The sequence below is a fragment of the Triplophysa rosa genome, linkage group LG4 (assembly GCF_024868665.1).
Source record: "Triplophysa rosa linkage group LG4, Trosa_1v2, whole genome shotgun sequence".
In the NCBI taxonomy this organism is placed as follows: domain Eukaryota; kingdom Metazoa; phylum Chordata; class Actinopteri; order Cypriniformes; family Nemacheilidae; genus Triplophysa; species Triplophysa rosa.
Window position 1 is genome coordinate 16,074,551 of NC_079893.1, and position 26,972 is coordinate 16,101,522.

Consider the following 26,972-nt stretch of genomic DNA (forward strand, 5'->3'; position numbering starts at 1 on the left):
TTAATCTGCAATTAATGTCTGCTTTTTACATAGGCTAAAAGGAAATATTTAGGCTATATTTTTAATCAAACCATTTGATGCGACCGTGCACAAACATTCTTGCTAGTAAATTTTACATTTACATTTAGTCATTTTTCATTCATTTGTTCTTCTAATTGTTTATTCTAATTTGTCCATAGAACTTACCTTGCCTTTTTCTTTGTTACTTTTGCAGATAACGGTGACGGCAGACATTAGATTTCCAGAGTTCACACCGACGAAGAGTTCAAGTTAATCCGAGGATCGTTTTTGTAGTTCTATAGTTAAATAGACTTATTTTTTTGGTGTACAGTATTTTTGCACGTATTGACTAAATTATTTTGTTTATTTAGATTTTAATCATATTATATTGTGTATTATATTATATTATAAATGTGATATACCTCGTTTCTATAACTTGTGAAAAAAATTCTGATTCTGTTTTAAGAAATATTTTTGTCTAACATTAAAGAATGGATTAAAACATGGATTATGTGATTATTTTTACGTAGACCTTATATAGATTTAATTATGATGAATTTTCGTGGTATTAATGCTGCTTATATATGGGGAATAAATAGAAGTTGTACAATGTTTCCAGAACGTTCCGGCAACCTTCCCAGAACGTCATTTTTAGGTTCCCGGAACGTACTGGGAACCTTCCCAGAACATTATTTCTAGGTTCCCGGAACGTTCCGCGAACGTTCTATTGCCGTTAAGAAAACTTTCCTGGAGAACCAAAAACGAACCTTAAAAAGTAACGTTCTGGGAACCAAAAACGAACGTTCCGGTAACCAAAAATTGTTAGCTGGGGTGGTCGACTTCACGCGGCGCTGCGCAGATTGATCAGCGTATGACAACAAAGAATTGTGATCGATGTTCCCTTGTTCCCTACGCCTTTCGCAGTGCACTTCGAACTGAATTTGAGATGGCGGACTACCCTGTGAAGTCCACTCCACAGTCCACTTACGGTGAAATGGCACGCAGCTACGGCTCTTTGACTATGTCAAATGGCCAGCCAGAACCTTTCGGAGCGTTTAGAAATGTAACATCTTTGTAATTTTATGTGCACATTCTTTTTAAAGCCTTTCGGTACTCAGACAGCTTAAAACACTGTTCTGCATTTTACTGAATTGTTGAATATTATGTACTCATAAAGACTGAACCTTTGTTGCAAGTGTTTTAACTCCGGAATAATACTTAGTTGGCCTTGCTAATACGCACGTGCGTTAACTGTGTGCTGCGTCTTGGTGAGGCAACAATCTTCTCATTTCATTACATTAGATATGTACTGTAGAGAATCTGGATCATGTTGAAATCGAAAACGTTTGTTAAGAAGACACGCTCTGGTGGTGTGTTGAAAATAGTGCGTGAACATTACCTACGTGATGACATCTGGTGTGGAAGTGAAGTTTGTAAAGAGTGCAAAGATGAAGCCCCAGTGCTGCAGGAGGACGCATGCATAGAGAGTACCCTATGCGTTTATCCTCACTATTTACTCCCAGACACCAACGTAGTTTTACATCAGGTATGTGATTTTCTGTATTTTTAACGGACACAAGAGCACAAGAAAACAATCCATAATTAGGGGCCCACCCTTACGAAAACAGATCGTTTTTTTGCCTGTGTGTGTGTAGTAACTATGGTTTTTGGTGTATTGATTACTATTGGCAAAACCACGGTTACACTGCATTGTTTAACTATGGTATTTGAAAACCATGGTTATATCGGAATCAGAAAGAGCTTTATTGCCAAGTGTGCTTGGACACACAAGGAATTTGTCTTGGTGACAGAAGCTTCCAGTGCACATACAGGTTAAAAAAGTGACAAGGCACAGGTAACAAAATAAATGTCAGAGACAATACACATTTGACAAAAAGGACAATATTAGACAAAAGGACAATAAGGCAGTATATTGTATGTGTACAGATGTGCTATATACAAATTATACTGTCTTATATACAAGTTATGCAGGGGAATGTGGATAGCTGAATATTATATCAATAACATATGTATAATAATGGCGCAAATACGTGTTTTTCTGTGTCTTTGGTGTGTTATAAGTTGCCCATGCATGTATTAGAGACGTCAAATTGCAAAAATTAAAGTATAGGAACAAAAGATGCATTCTATCTAATGCCGCATTTACACCGCATGTATCAAGTGACCCAATTCCAGTTTCTCCTCCAATGTGGCACAGATCGGATATGACCCATGACCGTGTAAGCAGGAAAAAAAGCACATGGATTCTGATAGTTTCAGATCGGTTTCAGGCCTCAATCATATGTGGAAATAAATCTGATATGAATCGGATACGTGCAGTTGCCAGACGGATCGGATATTCACCCGTCATTGTGAGTTGTACATCATTAATTCCTTTCAAACAGAGCGATGATCCCGGAAATTGTTATACAATTGCCAGGAAACAAGAGCTAAGAGTTTGTCAATTATTCAAAAACTAAAAAAAACTATTGGTAGGCTCTATTTAGCTTAATCATGCATGAATGCATGTACAGTTGTGCTCAAAAGTTTACACACCCCTTGCAGAATCTGGAAAAAGCTGAAACTTTTGGAAAAATAAGAGGATTTTTGAAAATTAAGGTTTATTTTTAATTTAGTCCTGCCCTGAGCAAGTTATTTTACTAAAGAAATGTTAACATATAGCTCACACTAAAGAATAACAACAGAATTTCTAAAAATAGCCCAGGGCAAAAGTTTACACGCCCCGATTCTTAATACTGTATGATGTTACCTAAACCAGTGTTTCCCAACCCTGGTCCTCGGGGCACACCTTCCCGAATGTTTTAGTTCTCTCCCTGTAAGAAACACCTGATTGATGAGTTGAATCAGGTGTTTTATATAGGGAGAGATCTAAAACATTCTGGAAGGTGTGCCCCGAGGACCAGGGTTGGGAAACACTGACCTAAACAATCAATGACAGTTTTTATGTTTAGTCATAGTTGTTTAAGAGTTTCTTGTTTGTCATGAGTCATTAGACTCTCCACTGATCTTCAAAACAATCACCCAGGTCCTCCACAATCTTTGCTTTTTCAGCATTTCTGGATATTTTACTCATGTCCAGCAGTAACTGTATGATGTTGAGATTCCTCTTTTTACATTGAGGACAATCAAGAGACTCATACACAACTATTACAGCTCATTTTTACTTTAAGACTCCACTGCGTTCGTTATAATTTGTATTGAGGCTCTGTAAAATTTCATTTGACAGTTCATATGTAACTTCGTAAACTGGCTGAGCTTAATCCTTCTCTCAGAACCTTTCATTCTTTTCGTTCTTATTGTCATTGTTCTGCATTTACCAATAAATATATAAGTAAAAGGTATGTAAGTAAAATTAAAAAACAATATATGCTACATAATAATAACCCAAACAATATAGCTTATTTAGCCCTATTTGGCTAAATATAAAAGGAAGTGGCAATAAAAGCAAACCGTGCTATTGAGCCACACTGTTAAAAAAAATGTAAAAAAAACGGTAAAAAGTCTGGCAGCAGAGTTTCCAGACATTTCCTGTAAAATTACGGGAAATAAACTGTAAAAATACAGAGCCAATTTTACGGTCAAAATTGGTTAAATTACAGTATAGCAGTGTTGATAATTGCTCATTAAACTGTGTAAAAACAGATAAATTATATCAAAATACATTAAAAAGCAACTTCTTTTCAGGGTAATCTCTGTAAATTTAGGAATTTTTAAGTAATTTTATTAAACTTCTCTGTCAATCTACAAAGGAATTTACTTTAAAAAAACAAACATTTTAAATGTATAATAACTAAGAAACTACTATTAAAAACCAAATGTCTGTACATTTATCAGTTAATTAAAGATATATATTATTAAAATACACCAAAAGTAGCTACATTTAAAACCTACAATACTGTTAATTAAAAGTAATTAGCAGTTAATTGAATCTATAATGAAACTCAGGTCACAGGCCTACAATAATTTCCTGTTAAATTCTTTACATGTAAAATAAATACGCAATATTAAAAAACAGTACTTTATTTTGTACCTTCAATGAAACAGAAATAGACATTCTGGGGAAATGCAAAAATGAAAGTAAAACATACATCTTAGATGGCATCAGGTAAACCTATTTTTTCAAATATCAACGGTCGCAGCAAAATACTTAGACTGACTGCAAATCTCTATGTACATTATACACTATATTCAGTTTACTTTCTTATAGCAAAACCTCCCAAGAGTTACTTTTGCACTTGCACAGTCACAGTGGACCCACAAGGACAACACAAATTATTAATAATGGATATTATAGGAAAATGATACAGTGTAGATCAAATTTAATTTATTGCCACTGTCAAAGCAATCCTATGGAATCAAATTACTTGTCCGTTTTTGGCAATGTAGATTTTAGATTATAAACAGTCCAATCTTTTCCATACCTGGATTGTTATGGTCACCTGTGGTAGATTAGAACAAGCAGTCGATCCACAGAACCTGAAAGTATTTAAATAAATTGTATTAAGTTCACACGTACAAAGTAGATTTTAGATAATAAACAGTCCAGTTTTTTCCATACCTGGATTGTCATGGTCATTTGCGGTAGATTAGCAAAAGCAGTAGTTCACAGAACCTGAAAATAAAATATTTAAAATAAGTTGTATTACATTCACACGTACAAGGTAGATTTTAGATTATAAACAGTCCAATTGTTTCCATACCTGGATTGTCATGGTCATCTGCTGTAGATTATCACAAGCATTAGATCCCCAGAACCTGAAAATAAAATATTAAAAATAAATTTTGTATTAACATTTACACATACAAAGCACAAGTTCCACAGATAGACATACAAAACATCAACAAGAAAATTAAGATTTTCACTTTTCCTTAGGTCAGTAATTGTATATCGATTTAAGAAGTTTTAGATATTTTTAATAAAAACAAGACAAAACTGCTGCTTAGTAAGAATGGCACTTTTTGCAGTGTAGGTAAAAATTATCTAATGTTTTCCCTATACATTTTGTTTTAATTTCATAGCAATACTCTAATGTTATATCAGTGACCTAAGGTATTTAGGCCCGGTTTCACAGACAAGGTTTAAGACTAGTCCCAGACTAAAATGAATTTTGAGCGGTCTTAACTGAAAATGTTTAAATATATCAGTGCCATTGTTTTGTTTTAAGATGCACATCAGTAATGTTTTTTCTATTGCATTTTAATAAAAGCAACTTAAATAGCCTAATTTAACTAAGGCATAATGAAACCGGGCCTTAGTCTTGTTTTGTGTAAAATTATATAAGAATTAAGTACGTTTATGGTAAAAACAGGCAAAAAAATCTGCCAATGGGGTGAGATTTGTTGTCACTTAGCAAGAATGTCATTTTTTGCAGTGTAACTTTACCTACAGGTGTAATAATCATCTATCTGGATCGGAAACACATTTCTATAACCAAAAACGTTCATAAAAACGTCTCTGAAAACAAACTTATCTTGAGAACACTAATTACTCTATTATATGTGCTAACGTTAACGTTACTCCTTAGCTAACCATAGCTAACATTACAGTAACGTTAGGCCTCCAGGTTTATCAGAAGAGTGCTAACAATTAGCTTTAAGACAAAAAGTGCAGCACACGACATGAAATAATAAAATAATCGTTTAAATGTGTTATAAAACGCTTGCCTCATCCGGTGGTCGGTTGCTCTGACTGACATGGTGACGACGAGTATAGTGGAGCAGGCGCTAAAGGCGCGTTGTTTTCCTCACAGTTTCAAAAGCATTGGCGCTTTAAATGTAGCCTACATGTCATATATTTACCTCGGAGCGGAAGAAATTTCTTCACTGTCACTCGCACGCTACTGCTCACGGCTGTTCTCAGGGATGTTTCCCGCGGTGCCTGCCTGGCTACCATAGTAATCCACTGGAGTTTGAAAACTCCCGCTCTGGCTCTGCTGATCGCACTAGTATCGCCACTCACAGCCGTTACGACGCAAGTGCGCCAAATTTAAATTTGCAGCCACTGATTGGATGATGGGAGTCTTACGCAACTAAAATACATATGCCCAAAAGGAGAGTTATAAATTTGAATGCAGATTAATTACAATATTGTTGTTTAAATAAAAAATACTGCTGTACTGTAATATATTACAGAAATTATTACGAATTGTTAAAATACTGTATGTTGAATTCACTATAGTGAATTGATAACCGTTGCACACGTAAATACTTTATTTTAATATTTAATATGTTAGGCAAAGTTTCAAAAAACGTAAAAGGATCTACAAAAGTTGTTTTACTACAGTTTACTATATTTAAGTTGTCAAAATGCAAAGTTGTATGTTGTTTAGGTGAGAACAAAAATAAATGTCAAAATAAATTACATTGGTGTCTGTAGAATTACCAGTTGACCTGGTAATGACCTTCAACTGCATTTAATGACAAAGCAGTTGCAATTTTACATATTTTTTTACAGAGAAAATCCGTAAATTGTTACTTCATTACATTTCGGGAACTGTAAAAATACTATAAATTGCTTTAAAAAAAACATAATATTTCTGTAATTTAAAATGACAAGAAATTAACCGTAATTTAATTAGTATTATTAGTACAGCAAAAATCCGTAAAATAACAGGCATTAACTTTTTAATGGAAAAAAGGAAAAATTCTGTAAAATAATACAGACCATTACCTGTAAAATTACATTTTTTTTAACAGTGCACCTAAAAACACAGCAAGGGAAATTCCGTCACCTCTTGACAGCCATTCACGATTAAAAAATCTGCACAAGACATTACATTACAGTACATTATCAAGTGTCTTTATGTGTGAAGGTGCACTGGGGGACATATCCTGGGACACATTATGCTTTTATTTTCCGAGATCTCTGTATGAAAAGGCTATTAAATAAGCAGTGGTGGCGAATGATGTTTTTACTTTTTCTTGGTCAGTACGTCTACCTCGGGTTGTTTCGCCATGTACAGTGTAAATGCAGATATCGGATATGTGTCACTTTTAAAAGATGTAAGCGGGTTGTCAAAAAAATCGGATATAGTCACAAAAACGGAATTGAGCATCAAGAACTGCAGTGTAAATGCGGCCTAAAAGCGAATGCTCACCCAGGCCTGCCTGACACGCCTTGTGTAACCACACCCCCACAAATGTACGTCATTTCGTGGTATGACTTGACTAAGACCGCCCAAATGTAAACGCAAGTAAGGTGGGTGTACCTGTCAGTGCGATTGCTTTGGAACCTGATGTTCCAAATATGGTAAGAGGCATTACATTTCCGTCACATGCTTGCAGTATTCGACCAATCACTACGCACTGGTTAACTAACCAATCATAGCACACCTTGCTTTTCAGAGCGATCAGAGCCATTGAGAGAGAGAGTCGCGTCTTCTCTGTTGACTCCAATGGAACAGTTTTTTCACAGTTTCAATAGTTCCCGGAAGTTACTAGTAACGCATGGAGCTGGCAGTGTTAATTTCGTTAACGAAAACTATGACGAAAAGTATTCGTTAACGACATGTTTTCACTGACGAAAACGAGACGATAACTAAATAAAAATGAATGCATTATAACGAAAACTGTAATAAAAATACTGACATTTTCGTCAACTAATAAAAACGAGACGAAAATATTCTTGTCCCACCTGGCGGACATCAGTTTGCGCGCACGTGCTGCTGATCTCATATAAGCGGTAGAGAGAAGTCTCTGGGAGAAGGGGAAGCACACACATGTATTCTGTGTCTCCACGCGGGTTACAAAGCGTCTTATTTTCCTTCACGATCGCCGGTAAAACGCCGCAAACTTGAAGCGCGACTGCAGGCGAGTCACCCCGAAACACATTACGAAGGCAAGCTCAAGTGTTTTTATATGCCTATGTTAACTTAACACGAGCTGCTGCATAACGTGAAATGCAACATAGAGTCAGCCAAAAGAAACCAGCGCTGTCCTCTACTGATTATAGAAGTGATGAAGTGAGTCAAACTGTACATTCCAACCAAGTATGTAACATGTTTGCATGACTAAAGAAATGTAATACAATTTATATAATATGTCTTTTTGAAAGCTATTCTCATTCAGAGCTGTCTCAAGCAGAGACAGTGCAGCGCTTACTTCAAAGAAGCATGCCATGAGCCAATAGCCTTTGAGTGTGAGCCCTGTCAGAGCGTTCCATTGGTTGAATGAACACGCCCAACTTAACGAGTCAATTGAGTCAAATGGGACAGAATGAACTGGAACATGTCGTTCATGGTCTAATACTCTGCGTTCCAACAATGCATATCTAGTTACTGAACTTTTCTGAAAAATAAAGGTAATGACCTGGTTTAATTTTATTCTAAGGTGAAGTAAATTATGTCAAAACAGTTGAATCTTTGTATGGAACATTTAATTACACCAAGTAAATGATTTAAACCATTTAGATTTTAGTAGACTAAATATAATGTATATTTATTAGACTAAAATGTTTTTCATATTTCGTCGACTAAAACTAGACTAAAACTAAAATGATGGGGTTGACTAAAATGTGACTAAAACTACATTGCATTTTCGTCAAAAGACTATGACTAAAACTAAATCAAAATTTGCTGTCAAAATTAACACTGGGAGCTGCGACTAAACAGACCAACTGAGGTAAACTTCTAACCCATTTAAAGACGAAAGCCATTTAATGAATAAAAAAATGAAAGAAATAAAGCATTTAAAGAGAAAACATAACTTCCTGGAACTATCTGAAGGCTCCATGAATCACGTGACACGGGCTCTCAAACAAATGATAATATTCGTTTTAGCAGTGTCATATGACTCCTTTAACGATGGTTTTATTAGTCTAACCATGTTTTTTTAATTGTAGTAAAACCATGGTTCATTTTCGTAAGGTAAGGTGAGCAGATACAGTGTTTCCCATAGGATTTTGACAGACTTGTGGCGCTGGTGACGTCACAAACTAATTAGCATATTTGTGATGTCATCGCGTCGTTTTAGTGTTAGCACTTAGCTGTTTTTCTTCTACTCTCTTGTCCGTCACATTATACTGTATTTTACAATGGGATGCCACCAACAGTCACTTTAACTGCTGCTAAAATCCTGATTTATAAACGCAACATCATCGGACAAAATCTCAATACAGTACATCTACATTAAAGAGCGGCTATATGCTGTTTGCCCTTTCTCGACAATGTGTTGCTTTATTACGAACGCTTCTTTGATTTTAAATGCAAGTGACAGTTAAATACGAGAGGCTGAGGGCTCGCGCACACACATGGAGCTCATCGGAAGAGAGTGCATGCGAACACGCAAGAGGAGGACGCGCACGCGGCCACGCTCCACTCACACCAGAGCATGTGAGCTAAGCGGAGCGGTGTGTGTCTGTCTCAATATTTCGCTCAATGACTGTGCGCTTCGCTCAGTCGCTCACGGACCAAACAAACGCTCTGCTCACATTACGCTCACGTTCACCGGTAAACCAAATCCCGCTCAGATACCGCTCTGACATAAAATGTGTCTAGTAAGCCTAATTGTTTTCAGTTTATAATAAACTTCTTGAATAAATGTCAGTTTAAGTGGTAAGCTGAAAAAGAGCAGTTATGTTTTAGTCCGACATTCTGTGACATTACAGACGATATTTTTAGTCATTTTTTATTTAACGAGTGCCTAAAATAACTGTATAATAACTGATAAAGTATATTTAGTGATACTTTGAAAAAGCATAACTATTGTTATTAGTGATGCTTTGAAAAAGCATAACTATTGTTATTCGAACATACATACTTATAATTATTCTTGTTCCGCCAAAAGTTTGGCACGCTACTTGTCCCGCAGCTTTTGACGTAGACCCCTGAATGAATACATCACATCACATCGACGGGCCTATTCGGGAATGTTGTGTTATGACTTTTATAAGCGATCGGGTGGGGGGTGCGATAGGGGGGTGAAAAACCACCCGAAAAATCCCATTGACTTAACATTGCGCCCAACTTTGACGGGTCATAGCTCCGAGCTCCGAGATCGAAGAAAAAAATGGATAATACATGATTTGAAGAAGTTATCAGGCTCTATAAGAATATAAATCACAATGGGGTGTAAGTTGCACCACTGGGGTGTGAGAGCCTCCCAAAATTTCCGTATACCTATAATGGGGCCCATAGACTCCCATTCAAAACCTAGATACCTATATATTCACGCGTTATTTTTTCGCATTCAACCCATGAATGAATACATCAAATCGAGCGGCCCATTGAGGAATGGTGTGTGATGACTTTTGGAAGTGATCGGGGGAGAGGGGGGCGATAGGGGGGCGAATAAAAACCCGAAAAATCCCATTGACTTAACGTTGCGCCCAACTTTGATGGGTCGTAGCTCCTAGTGAGGATATCATAGAAACATGATAATAATACACGATTTGAAGAGGCTATCAGGCTCTGTAAGAACACCACTCACAATGGGGTGTAAGTTGTACCCCTGGGGTGTAAGAGCCTCCCAAAATTTCCCAATCACAGGAAGCATGCCCATATAAGGCGTAAAACGTCCCGCGTTGAATATCTTAGCAGTACAAACAAGGGGGTGGGCTCATTTGACTCAGACAACCAATCAGTGTCACATGATCATTATGAAGATATTAAGCCATGCCCATAGCAACCATTTACAGCAACCTAGCAACTAGGGCTGCACGATTTGAGGAAAATGTCACATTGTGATTATTGAGGTAAAAATTGCGATGTGCGATTGCGATACGATAAACTGGGTGTAATGAGTCAACTTGGTTGTTATCAAGGAAAATGCACACACAGATAACTGAAAATGCTGAAATTTGTATTTCTCAACTGAGATATACAGTACAAACTAGCAACAACAACTAGAAATGCACAGTTTTCAAATTAAAATAAAATGTTATCAAATTAAATAACAGTAACATCTTTGCATTACTAAATTAAATTAACTTAAAAATATATTTTCTCAACAGTACAGGTAAATAAAACAAATAGAACATAAATACAGATATACACATTTTTAGGAAAATAATCCCAACAAACGGACATTTAAGCAGGATGTAACACATACTTGTATAAACTCTTTTGAAAAAGAAACTGGATATAAAAGTGTGGTTCAAAACTTAAACCTCTATAATCTTTGTTGTTACTTTAAATGACCAACTGGTTGTACATTCAAATCCTCTTTCTAAAACATTCTATTTAGTACTTGATAGGTTCTTTGCCAAAAAAACAAGCATATCTACCTTGTCTGGTTTCAGACAGGAGCGATGATTCAATACAACATTACCACTAGTGCTAAAAGCTCTCTCTGATGCAGAGCTTGTTGCTTGTATGCACAGATATTTCTGTGCTAGTTTGCATAGCCTAGGGAAGTTTATTTTGTAACTCTTCCACCATTTCAGTGGATCTTCTTCATGGTCTACAACACATGGCATGTAAATGTAAGCATAAAGTTCAGCAGCTACTGCTTCTCTAAACAGCACCATGGGATCAAATGATGCTGTTGATGTTGTGCTTGTGGTTTTCTTGAAGAAACTGGCCAGGTTTTTTTTCCTGGATTTAGCAGCAGGAGGACTTTCTACATCCAGTTCCAGGCTATCCTCCATCGCTGCAGTACTTTGGGCTACAGGCTGCTGCTGGTGAATGTCCTGAAATAAAAAAAACGCATGTTATAAATCTGTTACATGGAATTCTTACCGGTTAACAATGTGATTTCACTCACTATCAACTCCGAGATTACTCGTTCCTTTAAGGTCTGGGTCTCCTCTGCAGCGATGTATTGTGTTCGAAACCTTGGGTCTAGGAACGAGGACATGTTTAGCAGGTCCTGTGTGTCACTGTCTTCATATTTCTTGTTGAGGTAGGCCAGAATTTTTGATTTCAGTGATTTGGTCAGGTTAGTGTCCTCTTCCTCTTCAGCTAGCACTGAGGTGTTCAGAAGATGCAGAGTAGGTTTCACACAAGATATGCTTAAATATCGTTCACCTGACAGGGCATCCGTGAAGTCCTGGAGTGGGCTGAGTGCCTTGTTCACAGATTCCAGGACCTCCAGGACCTGCCATGTGGGCAGTAGGTGTCGCACTTTGCGGTCTGCAGAGAGAACCTTGGACAAGGCATTTTGCTGCTCCAGGACTCTAGCTATCATCTTCTGAGTGGAACCCCATCGCGTTGAGCAGTCTGTCACCATGGCATGCTCTGGGAGGTTGAGTTCTCTTTGGGCTTCCTTCAAGGCCACTCTTTTCTTCCAGCTATGGGAGAAGTGGCCCACAATCTTTCTACATATCCCAGTAGCCCTGCTAATGCATTGTGCATTATCTTTCAGCTTATTTTCTGTGAATGAGAAGAATTTGTGAAAAAGACAAACTTACTAAAGTGACATTTGCAAAACATTTAATATTCACAGTTTCACACTCTGACAACATGCTCAGTTCCATACTAATGCATAAAACAGTAACACAAAATTATAACAAACACAGTTATTAATATTCATATCAAGTCACCAATCTCAATCTAACGAAAGATGAAAGGAAATAAAATAAAAAGTGCAGTAATTGGCATAGCTGCGGCAGATGTATCCGTTACACAATCATTTTTAAGAGTTATGTGTCTTGCTAATAATCATGAAAAATAAAAATAAATTAAATGGGCCATTTCTAGTTAACTTTGACACTCCTATTTCTATACTGTATATTTAGATTTATTCTTAAATCGACGCTAATCGCTGTCCTCTCGAACATACAGTAGCATCAAATATGAAAATAAGAAATTAATTTAACTTACCGATGGCCAGATGAAGTCTATGCCCAAAGCACTGGAACCTAATCCAGTGATTAAGCGCCATTTCTAGTTGAACCTCGCTACGGCACTTATTGTAAAGCTCAGGTATTGCAACTTGAGAGAAATAGTTTCGCGAGGGCAGCTGGTATCTCGTCCAATGTGCGAATCATCTTCTGAAATCCCTCTTTGCTAACGGTGTATATGGGCATCATGTCTTTTGCCAAGCAGTGCGTGATGGAGTCAGTGATTTCTTTATATCTTTGCGATGTCTTGTCATATGGCGTGACACTCGCAAACACATCTGTAATTATGTGTTGTTTTGTTCTGCTAGCAGGTTGTGCTTTGTTTTGTTCGGTCTCTTTACTACTCTTGGCTTTTACCGTAATGCATTCATCATACTTTTCTCTGTGTTGTTTCAACTCAACTCAACTTTATTTATATAGCGCTTTTTACAATTTTCATTGTTACAAAGCAGCTGTACAGAAGACATATTGACTATAAGCAAAACAATTAAAGTTGTACCTGCAAAAACAAGAAAAAGTTGAAAACACAGAAGACAGACATACCCACATACAAGACACTCCACACACACAATATGCACACGTACTAACACACATGGACATAGACACACACACACGGACGCACACGCACACGTACACAGACAAGTACGCACACACACACAGACACGCACGCACGCACGCACACACACACGCTCAGTGAGAGCACACATTTAAGATAAAGGAGAGAGAAGCACAGGTCAAATATAACAGACTATAAATTCCTATATGCAATATTAATTAAGTAAAACTTTAAAATTCTAAAGCAGCCCCCCCGGTCAGGCAATAGTGCAAAAACAGTATGCAAACGGTGGCGAGGAACCCAAAACTCTAATCGAGAAAAAAAACCTCAGGAGAACCCAGGCCCAACCAGGGGATTCCAGTTCCCCTCTGGCAAAAGCTGCTGCCTCTGCACAAGCTCCAGAGAGCTTGCACAACAAGGCTAAATAAAATAAATAAACTTACTAATAAGGTAAATTATAGTTTAAGATTATCATTAGTAATCTAATAGCATTTGAAATTTTGTGGTGAAGACGTGTCAGGTGACCGCGTCCTTCTTTATCCAGCTCTATCATCTCAGCTCTTGTCAGGTCGCCGCTTCCCATTCTCCGCTCTACCATCAGGTCAGGCTAGGGCTGAACGATTAATCGAAATCGAATCGCAATCGCGATGTGAGATGTTGTGATTTGCTAATCGCAAGAGGCTGCGATGTGGAAGCGATGTGAAAAATAGAAACGCGTCTGTTCCAAGCCCGCTTTGAGTGGCATTCTTGCTAACCAACTGAGTGAGCGCACCTCCGTTATGCCTATCAGCACTGCCCTAGCCAACTGCGTAAACGTCCTTCATTAAAAAAACAAACAAAGAAGGCAGGAGAGAGACAGTGTGTGTTATTATGGCATCTGCAGAGTCAGATCGATCATATTAGGCAAATAAATACTAAAGAACCGTCCAATTCAGAAGACCGCACACAGCCTGTGTCATACTCGCGGGACTCTTCCCCGCGTTGTGCGTCTCGCGGACGAGCCGTTTAAACTTGACCGCACACACAGCCTGTTTCGTAATGACGTTAATAGTACTTGAGTCCGGCTCCACACGGGCATCTGGCAATATGGACGAGGCTTGACGCACGCGCGCACCCTTTGTAAACTCACGCCTAGCTCCGCGTTTCAAACAAATGTAAATTCTATCTAACTGTTTTGCTAATTTCACTTGGATGAAATTAAAATTCAGCACATTTTCTAATGGTTTTAAAAGATCCCACATACTTAAACAATAATAAATCAGCCTATGTAACCTATGAACTATTTTAATAATTCACTAACACAATAGAAAATGTTATGGATTTAAGGGTTACAATGGGAGTTGTATTTGTTTTAATGGAAACTATAATAGTGTACACTGGTATTTGGATTCTATTGGTGTGATGTAATCTGGAAGTTGGGAACCAATTGAACAACAGTAAGCCCTATTTGAATAATGCCCAAAGCACACTACAAAAAATAATTTTGTAATGGTTTTAATGGAAACAATTAAATGTTTTTATTTTTGTTGGTTTCTTTCAGGGTAACTATACCCATACTGTGCTCCACACAACAATATTGAATTGAAGCTTGAATTAGAAAAGTTAAAATCGCAAATCAAATCGCAATCGCAATGTCTGTCAAAAATATCGCAATTAGATATTTTCCCCAAATCGCACAGCCCTAGGTCAGGCCATGAAGACGTGTCAGGTGACCGCGTCCTTCTTTATCCAGCTCTATCATCTCAGCTCTTGTCAGGTCGCCGCTTCCCATTCTCCGCTCTACCATCAGGTCAGGCCATGAACTGCATCCTGCTCGCTGTGGTAACCTTGGAACAATGAGACAAGACTGGCTGAGAGTAGAGTACTGTTCTGCACTCTTTGATGCAACAAGTACATCATACATGGGGCTGCCATTTTTGATATCTCTTTAAACGTAGAGGAGCAACTGTGTCTAGCGTTACCGAGAAGGTGGAATTAAAATTTTCAGTGGTAATGTCAAGATCTTCAACGTTATTTCTCATGGTAGCGATTTGAGACAATTCGGGCAGATTATCGAGAAACGCATCTTTGGTAGTTGAAGTTATTGTTCTACCATATTTGTAACAATGAGTTTTATTTGCAGCCGTAGGCCAGTGAAGCAAACATAATACCAGATAATGATCCGAAATGTCTTCACTCTGCTGAAGGATTTTAACGTCGTCCACATTTATACCGTAAGACAGTATTAAATCTAAAGTATGATTACGAAGGTGAGTGGGTCCTGACACATGTTGACTAATGCCCATGGAGTTAAGAGTGTCTTTGAAAGCCAGTTCCTAAGGCATCTGTAACGTTATCTACGTGGATGTTAAAGTCACCAACGACAAGGAGTCTATCTGCGGCCAGTACTAGTTCTGATAAGAACCCACCAAATTCTTTAATAAAATCTGTGTGGTGCCCTGGAGGCCTATATACAATAGCTAGAATACATTTTAAAAGTGTTTTATCCTTAGTATTAGGTGTTGAAACATGAAGAACCATGACTTCAAAAGAATTATATTTACAGTTGACTTCTGGGAAATGCTAAAAGAGTTATTGTAAAGTGCTGCGACACCTCCCCCTCTGCCTTTTAGACGAGGCTCATGTTTATAATAATAATCTTGGGGGACAGATTCATTTAAAGTAATATAATCATCTGGTTTTAGCCATGTTTCTGTCAAACAGAGCATGTCTATTTTATGATCTGTTATCATATCTTAACAAAAAGTGCTTTATTAGAGAGAGATCTAATATTTAACAATCCAAGTCGTAACAGTTGATGATCTGTATTTTGTTCATGTTTAGTTTGTTTAACGTTTATTAAATTACTTTCAAGAGGTTTACGCATTATTTTATGTTTGCTAATCCGGGGGACAGACACAGGCTCTATTTTGTGATGTTTGGGAGAATCGGATTACTACATGTTGTACATTTTGTGTATTCTGCGACGTGAGACAGGCAAGCAGACAGTTGGTTAAGCCATCTGTCTGCTCCCTGACCTGGGCCCCAGCGAGTCAAGTTTAGCATTAGCATTATTAAGACTTTTTGCCATATTTCTAGACAGGATGGAAGCCCCAGCCCAGGAGGGATGGAGACCATCTCTTTCAACAGGTCAGGTCTGCCCTCAAAACTCTTCCAGTTATTTATAAAAACTATATAATTCTGCAGGCACCACTCAGACAACCAGCCATTTAGTGATGATAATCTGCTATAAATCTCATCACCACGATAAGCAGTGAGGGTGCTGATATAAATTTGTCGTGTTGCCACGAGATGTAGCAACTTTAGTTTTGCAAATTCTGCACAGTACCTCTCTCTGCTCAGTGTCTGATATCCTGAAGCCAAAATATTGCCAAATAACAGAGGTAGCATTTTTTCTGGGCACTAGTTCAGTGTCGGCCTGCTCCGTATCCATTTTCTCCCGTCTCCACACGGCGCCCCGCAAGTCACGTGACCAAGCACACGCGCCACCGCCACACAAGACAACTCGTTTTTTTTCTCGCATAGAAAATGGGCATACATCACTTCGAATGGATGTATTGTCACGTCCACGAATGCACTTGTTTCTTTAATATAATCGCAATTTTTGCCGTCATGTAATCGCATAGGCTGACATCGCGATTGCGATTAGACATGTGCGATATTCGGTAATGCGATTAACCGCGGTGATGGATTCGCGCGATGTTGTTATCGCGGGCACTTTCAAATACCGCGAAAATATATAGATCAGCATTTTGATTTTTAGAACGCGTATTTGTTTATTTTTCATCAACCGGATAAAAGTACAATGCGTGCATGCTGCGTAGGAATGCGCACTCTGATCTAAACAATCCCATTCCCCATGTGGAGATGCCTACGCATGTGTGTGTGTGTGCGCTGCTGAGAAAAAGATGTGCACTCTGATGTAAACAGTACCACACGGAGAGGAAGCATGGCGGAAGGAGGAACGCTGCCGACGATTTATCCCCATTCTAAAAGGGTGAAGTCTGAGGTTTGGAAATATTTTGGGTTAAAAGTAAGCCGAGTAATGAAATTTGACAGTGTGGCAGAATAATTATTTTAATTATACGTTGATGGAACGCAATAAAGTCATACACTGTCACAAAGTGCGAGTGAATTTGCTGTTTATAAATATTTAGCTTGCTATAATAGTTAACACTCTGGCTTGGCTTGTTATTCAAACAATAATAATAATAATAATATGAATTGTAGTACTAGCGTTGTACAGACATAAGTATATTTAAAAGCAGTTAACAAAAGTTGTTCTTTTGCAGTTTGCACTTTATTCTGTTTGAATAAACTCACTTTATACATCATTACTGTGTGTTGTTTTTGTCAGGGTCCTGTCCTTCCTATTCGGAGTTATCGTGTCTTGTGGACAGGGTCGTGACAGTACCATGTCTTGTGTGTGTGTTTCGTCTTGTGTGGAGACACGTGGTGGTTTGTTTTGACATTTCGCCGCGTGTCCTCCTGTCTTTCGTTTAGCTCCGCCCCCTTGTTTCTCCGTTAGTGTTTCATCCCTCTCACCTGTCCCATCATCTTCCCGCCAGTTTCCATTAGTGTTAAGTCTTGTCACCTGTCCTTCACCGTCCCTGTGTAGTTTTCCCTCGTCAGTGTTTCCCCTTTATAAGTCCTGTCTTTATTCCCAGTCCTTGTCGGTTCATTGTGTTATTGTATGCGTGTTCCTTGTACCTCACCTCACCTCACCTTACCTTGCCTTCGTGTTCCGGATTCCTTGTTCCTGTGGACTTATTATTTATTATTCAAAGGACCTTGTTTTGTTTTGTCCCCTTGTGGGAAAGTTTTTAGTTTTGATTCTTGTTTTAGTTTCTGTGAGTTTTCCCCATCGTGGGTGTTTTGTTTCTGTTTATTAAAGTCTTCTTTGTTTAAACCCTTCACCTGCCTGCATTTGGGTTCTGTCCTCTCGTTCCGTGACAGTTTTATTTATATTTATTTGTATTTAAATGTTTGAGGTTCTCTTTATTATTTAAAATAAAGTTGATATCAAGAGGAAAACACTGAAGTTGGTTTATATTTTCAACCTGCATTTCTCATAGAATTGAATACTGCGATAATACCGCTTACCGCGACGAAACCTTAATCAATTAATCGCAGCATGGAAATTTGATACCGGCACATGCGATATGATTAATCGTGCAGCACTAGCAACCGATCCCATAGACTACCATTATCAAAAGTTCATATGGATATCTTTGCAGTACAGTGTCGTAGAGACGAGGGGGTGGGCACGTATTACTCAGGCAACCAATCAGTGGCCCAGGAAGTTCATTAAGCCACGAAGCCACGCCCATAGCAACAAAACATCTTAACTTAGCAACTGTTTAACAACACCTACATCTCTTCATCAGAACATCATAGAGAGATGGGGGTTGGTTTGTTTCACTTGTGGGTTGAAGCATCATCAGTTGGCATATGCTAAGCGACGCCCATAGCAACCAAACACATTAGCCTAGCAACCATTTAGCAAGACCTGTATCTCTGTATCAGAACATCTTAGGGTAATGGGGGTTGGTTAGATTCATTAGTACTTAGTGTCATCACCCTAGTGCCGAGTTCCTCGGTTTGCCACGAAAGCATCACTCACAGTTTCTTTAGAAAATGTACTATCTTTGGTTTTTGTTACTTTATTTCCGTGAACGTATAGCTGCCATAGTACAACATTCAAAATAAAGCACAAAAGATTAAATGCACTATGAACACCTTTATTATTACCGGAGTTAATAAAAGAAACAGGTTGAAAGAAAAATAGACCAAAACAAAGGGAAATGCGGTCTTAAAACGTCAAACCTCAATCGTAACAGCATTTTAGAATGTAATTTTAGAAACTTGGACAAAGTAGCTGCATCTTCGAAAGCTGCAAGCGTCCTCCAGAGATCACATTTGTCGGCCGAGGCCGGAGGTTTATTCATGTTTTATTTCAGAAAAGCAACTATTACATTGGGTAAGTGACACAATATCTTATTAAGAGAAATAAATATAAATGTTATAATGTTTTTTAACTGAAATGAGCCTGTATCAAACCTCTTGTCGCTCGTGCACCTCTGCAAATGAATGAGGCTTTTGTAGTTGTTGTGCATGCTGTTGCCGTTGTGCTATTATTCAGGCTCATGCGGTGTTCATAGGACAATAATCCAGCAGCAAAAAAAGTAAATTACCAAGAGGGCTGAGCGAGCGACTGAGCGTATATATTGAGGGAGCGGAATTTTCAGAAAGGCGCTCTCCATGAGAAATATTAATGCTTTGCTCACATGCTCTGACTCACACCAAACAAATCAGGAAGGAGAAAAGACGCATAAGCGTTGTTTATCCACTAGTTATTCGATCACAGATACAGTCATTAGCACCGATGGAAATAATTTTTTTTTGATGCCAAATATACTTGGGCGGTCATAAATATACCTGGGCGGACTGCCCAAATAAATGCATTGTATGGGAAATGCTGAGATGAAAAAAGAAAAGATAATCGGGGACATTTCCTAGCAGTGTTGCCAACTATTTCCAATGGAATGTAGTTAAAGCTGAAGTGGCAGGTTGATCTTTGTAGTTCAAAATATCTCTCAAACAAAACTGGTCCAGGTGTCAAAGAGTTAAAGGAGAGGTTGTTCGAGTGGTTTTACTAGATGAGAAATAAGTCTCTGGTGTCCCCAGAGTGTGTATGTGAAGTTTTAGCTCAAAATACCCAGCGGATCATTTATTATAGCATGTTGAAGTTGCCCGTTTTTGAGTGTGTGTAAAAACGCACCGATTTTGCTTATATCTCTTTAAATGTTAATGAGCTTTTCGTCCCAGCCCCCTCTCCAGAGGAGGGCGGAGTTTCAGGAACTCGTGCTGATGCGTACCGGCCAAAACAAAACATCAAAATGTCAGGAATTGTTAGTGGTGTTCAGCCCTATATGTACGAACCGGAGTCTGACACTGATGGAGAGACACAAGAAGTGACAACCTTAAGAATGGAACAGGACGTTTCCGAATGGTTAGTTGTAATTTTGCAGTTATTGTGAAATGAACGTTCTTCAAGTGATCGATAAGCATTAGCATGGTCCGTCATGATAATGTATAAATCGCTGTGCAGGTGCTCGTGTGGGAATTGCAGTAAAATGACTACAGAGCCAGAGAATAAATGCTGCATGGAGGTCGAGCAGGTATCGTTTGTGTTACTACAGTTATACTACGCTTTCAACGTTGTTCTATCACGTACTGTCACACTTACTTTACGTATTGTTTACGATAAGCCCGACAGCATGTGAGGGCAGCGTCAATAAATACAGTTAGATGCTGTACTTCTATTGTTAGCAACATTACCAATATAGCGCGATAACAAGCACACTAAGAGTGGCAATTTTGAAAGACTAATCAGCAACTATATGAGGTGTGATACTTAACGTTACTGCTTCTGCTGGATATGAGGACTGGGCACGAAGTTTTGGTATTGCTCCCGGTTTCATTACCAACCTCGTTGAAAGTCCAGCGTTGTACTGGCCCTCATTGAAGCAGTCCGGCGTGAAATGATTGGCGGAAACGTGAAATACTTTACCGATTCTCAGCGGGACATTGTCTTCATAAATGAAATTTAACCATGCTGTTCTCTGTAACTCAGCTTGCGGGAGTCTATGGAGACAGTTATGCTGGTCGGTACATCCTAATACAGAACAACTGTAGTGCCCTCCGTGGTGCAGACATTGTTTAGCTCCAGTGACGATCTACAGTTAGGGCCATAAATATTTGGACGGAGGCACATTTTTTGTTATTTTAGCTGTGTATCAATATGTTTTCGAGTTACAGTTTTATAATAGATATTGTCTTAAAGTGCACACTCTCAGCTTTATTTAGAGTGTATTCACATCCAGATTAGCTGAAGGATTTAGGAATTACAGCTCTTTAATATGAAGCGCCCCCCTTTTTCAAGGGACCAAAAGTAATTGGACAGTTGAATAAAAAGCTGTTTTATTCACATGTATGGGCTTTTCCTTAAATAATTTTGTCATTAATGAAGCATGTTAAAGGTCTAGAGTTGATTCTACATGTGGTGTTTGCATTTGGAAGCTGTTGCTGTGAACCCACATCATGGGGTTCAGGGAGATCGCCATGCAAGTGAAACAGACCATAGTTAGATTTTAAAAACACTACACATCCGTCAGAAAGATGCCAGGAACATTAAGAGCGGCCAAATCAACAATTTGGGACATTCTGGGGGAAAAAAACACACAGCTGAGCTCAGTAACAAAACAATCCTAGGTGTCCATATGAGATAAAAGTGGTGGATGATGACATTATCCTCTCCATGATAAAGAAAAACATTTAAGTTTTAACTTTAAGACAATATCTATTATAAAACTGTAACTCGAAAACATATTGATACACAGCTAAAATAACAAAAAATGTGCCTCTGTCCAAATATTTATGGCCCTAATTGTAACGATGGCGACTGTTGTACTTCCCACATGGGACTGTGTCTAAGCAAATAGGGCAGATCGTCGTCACCACTGCTGGGCGGGCTTTGCCGTTGAGTGACGACATTAACGGCAGAATTCAAATCTTTGCTTTTACCAGCAAGGTTTTTGAAATACGCAAATTATTAAAAAAGGAGTGAGCACATTTTTAACTGTTTAGACTGCTTGTTTACAGACACTGTGGACACGTATTAATGTTTTAACACATTATAAAAGTGAATTTTGCTAAATATGTGCCCTTTAACTTTATTTGCTCGAGCCAAACAAAGTGAGATGTTCCAAGTCATCTGAAGATACAGCATTTTGCATCAACAGTTATACACAAACCAATCAGGTAAAGTTCTGTTTAGGGCTGCAGCTATCGATTATTTTAGTAATCGAGTATTCTACTGATTTTCCATCAATCAATCGGGTATTCGGATAATAAATCATTTTTCTTTATTAAAGAGCAATACTAAATATACAAGAGAAAATAAGACAGGTCTCTTAAAATGAACAACTAATTTGTTTCCTTTTTAGAACAAAAATATTATTTTTTTGCTGAAATTGCATACATTAATATCTGTGAAAAGTTAACCCATTTAATACATTACATTGCCATATTACATTCAAAATGCAATATAATACAAATGTATAAATAAGAAACATTAATAAAATATAGAAAGAATAATTTCAAAGGTAAACAATTAACTTCAGCTTATGCATGATGCATTTAGTTTATCTAAATTAGTTTTAGTTTCTTTCTTTTTTTACTATTAGATAGTAATATATTTGTCTACATAAAATACAGAGTTAACCGGATTTTATTTTGGCAGGTTGTCGGAAGACGCTTATTTTTTAGCATTTCTGTTTCTTCACTCAAACAATAAAATGTTTGTGAAATAAACTCTCAGAGCAACTCTGGAGATGACTTTTGTGTGTTCATGTCCTCATAAAGCGCAGACAAATTCATGAGCATCACGCGTGTAGCATGTTAAACTGTGCAGTTCATTCACTCAGACACGCAGAACAGACAGATGGCATGTGTAAATAATAGGGATGGGCATTTTTCAATAATTTCATATTAGAATATTTGAGCTCATAAAAAATTAATATTCAAATATTGGTTTATTTATTTAAATAAGGTTAATAATGACGTAATTTGTTACGTTTTTATTTAGTCACAATTTCACATCAAGCTTATAATTATCATTAAATATTCATAATGCATTAATATTATATCCTGTATATCGTTTTTTATGTTGAAAAAATAGAAAAATACATAAAAACTGCATTTAAACCTGCGCGGAACGGTATAATACAAAAAGAAAACAAACAAAACAAAACGAACAAAACGCAACGTATATTGACAGTCTGTGATATATGGTTATCTTGTTTATTTTGTTTTACATGTTCTTGATAAGAAAAACAAGCATATAGGTCTATTTTACTCTGCTGTCGGGTTGTTGAACAGACTTTCACCATAGAAAACGCGCTGGCATAACTTGAAGGCGATGACCCTATTTGAACTTCTAGAAGGAAAATTCTTGCTTTTAGGTATGGAAAAATGTGCCAGTCTTATCTTAAGGCCAAATTCATTAACATTTGTTGCAGTGAAATGTACATTTTCATGTTTCAAGTTGTTGAAATTAGCATTACTTAATATATTTTTAACGAACGAATATGAATTTACTAAGAACAACCGCTGCAAACAAGTAATGTTAATAAATGAATTATTGTTGTTAATCATTTAATATTACGTTGATATTTTTATACCTAATGTAAGTAATGTTAACGAATTCTGTGGCTCACCAGTTTTGAAACATTTTAATTAGGGCTGTCAACGTTAACGCGTTAACGCGTGCGATTAATTTTTTCAAATTAACGCGTGAAAAATATTTAACGCAATTAACGCAGCATCCGTTTGTTTTGACATTCTTTGTCTAGCGTTACATTATGTAATCACCCTCTTATTCGTGTACAGGCTTTTAAACCACTTAAGCGTGATTTTAAACAGTTGCTTTGAACAAAGATTTAGGAACACATACAAATGATTTTTTATATTTTCTGTATATTATAAATTCATTACAGATGAAGTGAAGAAGCGTTAAATAAGACGTGACAAATCTAGGGTCTTCTGTAGAGGTAACTTAACCCTGTGGTGACGCATTTTTTATTCTTATGAAAAATATGAATATTCGAATAGCATTTTTAATTTTCGAATAGTTATTGCGGATCCAATGTTTGAACATTCGTGCACATCCCTAGTTAAGAGCCTCGCTAAAACCAGACAAAGTGAACATGTTGGTTTTCCTTGCATGAAACACTAAGACCTTGCCGATTCACTAAAGCGACCCAGTAGTTGTACAACAGCCGAACACTTGTACTACAGGCTAGCCCGATATTCCCTTTTTATGTTGCCCTTTGAAAAAGGTTGTTTTTATAAATGTAGCCTAATTAATAATGATATAATATTAATGATAATTTTCTGTTAAAAATGATAAATTATTCAAAGTTTCAAGTGCGTTTATATTGTTACCCTGTTGTTCTTTCTGCAGCTTCTGCAGAGAAAAAGCCTCTTTTATGTTGCACTCTGAAAAAAAAATATTGAGGTGGGCGGAATGGCCAAAAATCTGTTTCACGGAATGAGTAATTTTATTTCACGGTAACGATATATTTCATGAAACAATCTCCCATTATAATTCTATATTTTATACCTCATTTTTCTTAGATTGATTTAACCAATTTATTTATTACAGTTCATTTAAATGCTCACCATAGTTAAAATGTAGGCAAGATATGAAAATGTACTAAAGATATCAAATTAAGTTCTGATAATCAGATGTATTATTTATTCATATTTATCTTCTGGCTATATCATATGTGACCCTGGACAACAAAACCAGTCTTATGGGTCAATTTTTCGAAATTGCGATTTTTACATAATCTGAAAGCTGAATAAATAAACGTTCTATAGATATATGAGTTGTTAGAATAGGACAATATCTGGCTGAGATACAACCGTTTAAAACTCTGGAATCTGAGAGCGCAAAAAAATCGAAATATTGAGAAAATTGCCTTTGAAGTTGTTAATCAGGGGCACTGTGGCAGACCATCCACTCACAAAAATAAAGTTTTTATATATTTAAGGTAGGAAATTTACAAAATATCTTCATGGAACATGATCTTTACTTAATATCCTAATGATTTTTGGCATAAAAGAAAAATCGATAAATTTGACCCACACAATGTATTTTTGTCTTTTACTAAAAATGTTCCCGTGCTACTTAAGACTGGTTTTGTGATCCAGGGTCACATATGTATACAGTAGGAAGATAGACAACATATATAACAATAAAGTATGAATATGCACAAACAGTGAGAGTACAGTATATGACTAGTGTTACAAACTGGTGTTCATGGGGTCTGTACTGTAGGTCTTTATCGCTCTTCACTCTGTATTAGATGAGCAATTTTAGTGTGTTGCGACTCTGTCTTTAGGTTTGTTTATTCTCGGGTTTGTTTTTGCACTGCAAGTCTCTGGTGACTCCTCACGCGTCTCCCAAAACTGGAGGTAGAAGCGCGTCACATCAAAGCGCTCACGCGCTCGCGAGCATCATCGCGCATTTCACGCAAGTTTCACCTTGGCTCGCCTGAAGTTAAACTTTATAAAACTATTAACAGCTTTTCAAAACAACCTGACTTCTGAAATACGTTTTGAGAATGAGTTTTTTAAAGCTGGCGCAGATCCCTGCACGAGCCTGCGGGTGAGAGAGAACGCCGGACTGGAGCGGATCACTAAACTACAGACTGAAAAAGGTCAAAAGAATGTTTGATACGTTCATTTGTTACGGGTGGATTAATTCATTAGTTTTTTTTCAGAATAGCGCCTAATTTGCAGAGCGCCGAGTTAACCAGCCTACTTATTTACATTCCGCGGAATACATGGAATAGAAAAATCTCTTACGGTTGACATTTTATTCCGCGGTAACGAATATTCCGTCATTCCGCCCACCCTAATAAATTTTAGATTCTTCTATCACTTTGACAAAGCGTCAGCTTGCGACTTCGGTTTACAAGCTCATCTGTGCAGTTAAACCTTATTACATTTTGTGCTTTATGATTTTCACCAGTTGAACTGTAACACCACCATAGCACCCTCTGACTCGCACAGACTTTGAATGTGCTGCAAAGAGGCTAACAACTGAGGAAGAACTTTGTCATTTATCTCCCGTCAATCTGTAATAAAACATCAATAAACGCAACTAATCTAAATGACACACAGTCATTTGATGCATGGTTATCGACTTCATTGGCTAAATGCTGTAACTCTCTAGCTAATTGTGCGCCCGCCATAGTTACTTAACGTTATACACGAAGCAAACGATCAGTGAGTGACGTGACGTTAGTCCAAAACAAGTCAAGAGTAATCGATCAAACGCTTCAATCTACGCTGAACCAATAGTAGGCAAGACCAACCCATCTAATTATCATACAAGACACAGAAAAGTAAGAATAAATACAAGAATAAATAAATAAAAGTGGAAATAAATACATGCGATAATAAATAAATATAAAAATAAATAAACGTATAAATAAATAAATGTAAAAATAAAAGGAAATGATAAATAAAATAATCTAAAAATAAATAATAATAATAATTAAAAATAATTAAAAAATGGACACAAAAAATAATAAATCAATTTAAAAAATGAAAAGAAAAGTTAAAGCTAAGATCAATAATAGCTAAAACGAATTATTTTGTTTTATCAAACCATTCATTCCTTTATTTATTTTCATATTATTACATTTATTCATTTATATATTTATTTATTTATACATTTATTTATTTATAATTTTTGCAGGTTTAGTCCTCCATAAGCACCAGATGTGTTACTGAGACATCTTTTCTAACAGTAACACTTTTTAACTGCCGCAAACGAGTCAAGTCTGTGAGGGGAGGCGGGGCTCTGTTGTCACTGCGTTCACTTGCAGTGTGTGTCAACTCACTTTCAGAAAAAAGAGAGAGAGCGGGAACGCGCAGCTGGTACCGATACGTGGAACATGCGTATTGGAACAGTTTCAGATTTTTCAGTATCGATACGTATCGAAATATCGATATTTTTGACAAAACTAGTGGCGTAACTTT

The 26,972-nt window shown here is 37.3% G+C and overlaps 1 protein-coding gene across 2 annotated transcripts in view; it reads left to right on the plus strand.

Annotated features, from left to right (window-relative positions):
- The first annotated feature begins 1,232 nt into the window (after window positions 1-1,232).
- The window catches only part of dis3 (DIS3 exosome endoribonuclease and 3'-5' exoribonuclease), a 123,052-nt gene continuing 97,312 nt past the window's right edge, over window positions 1,233-26,972 (plus strand). For both annotated transcript variants that reach the window (XM_057332867.1, XM_057332868.1), the window contains exon 1: window positions 1,233-1,546. In XM_057332867.1, coding sequence (XP_057188850.1) covers window positions 1,328-1,546 — 219 coding nt within the window. In that variant the 5' untranslated portion in view covers window positions 1,233-1,327. The remainder of the gene's footprint in view (window positions 1,547-26,972) is intronic.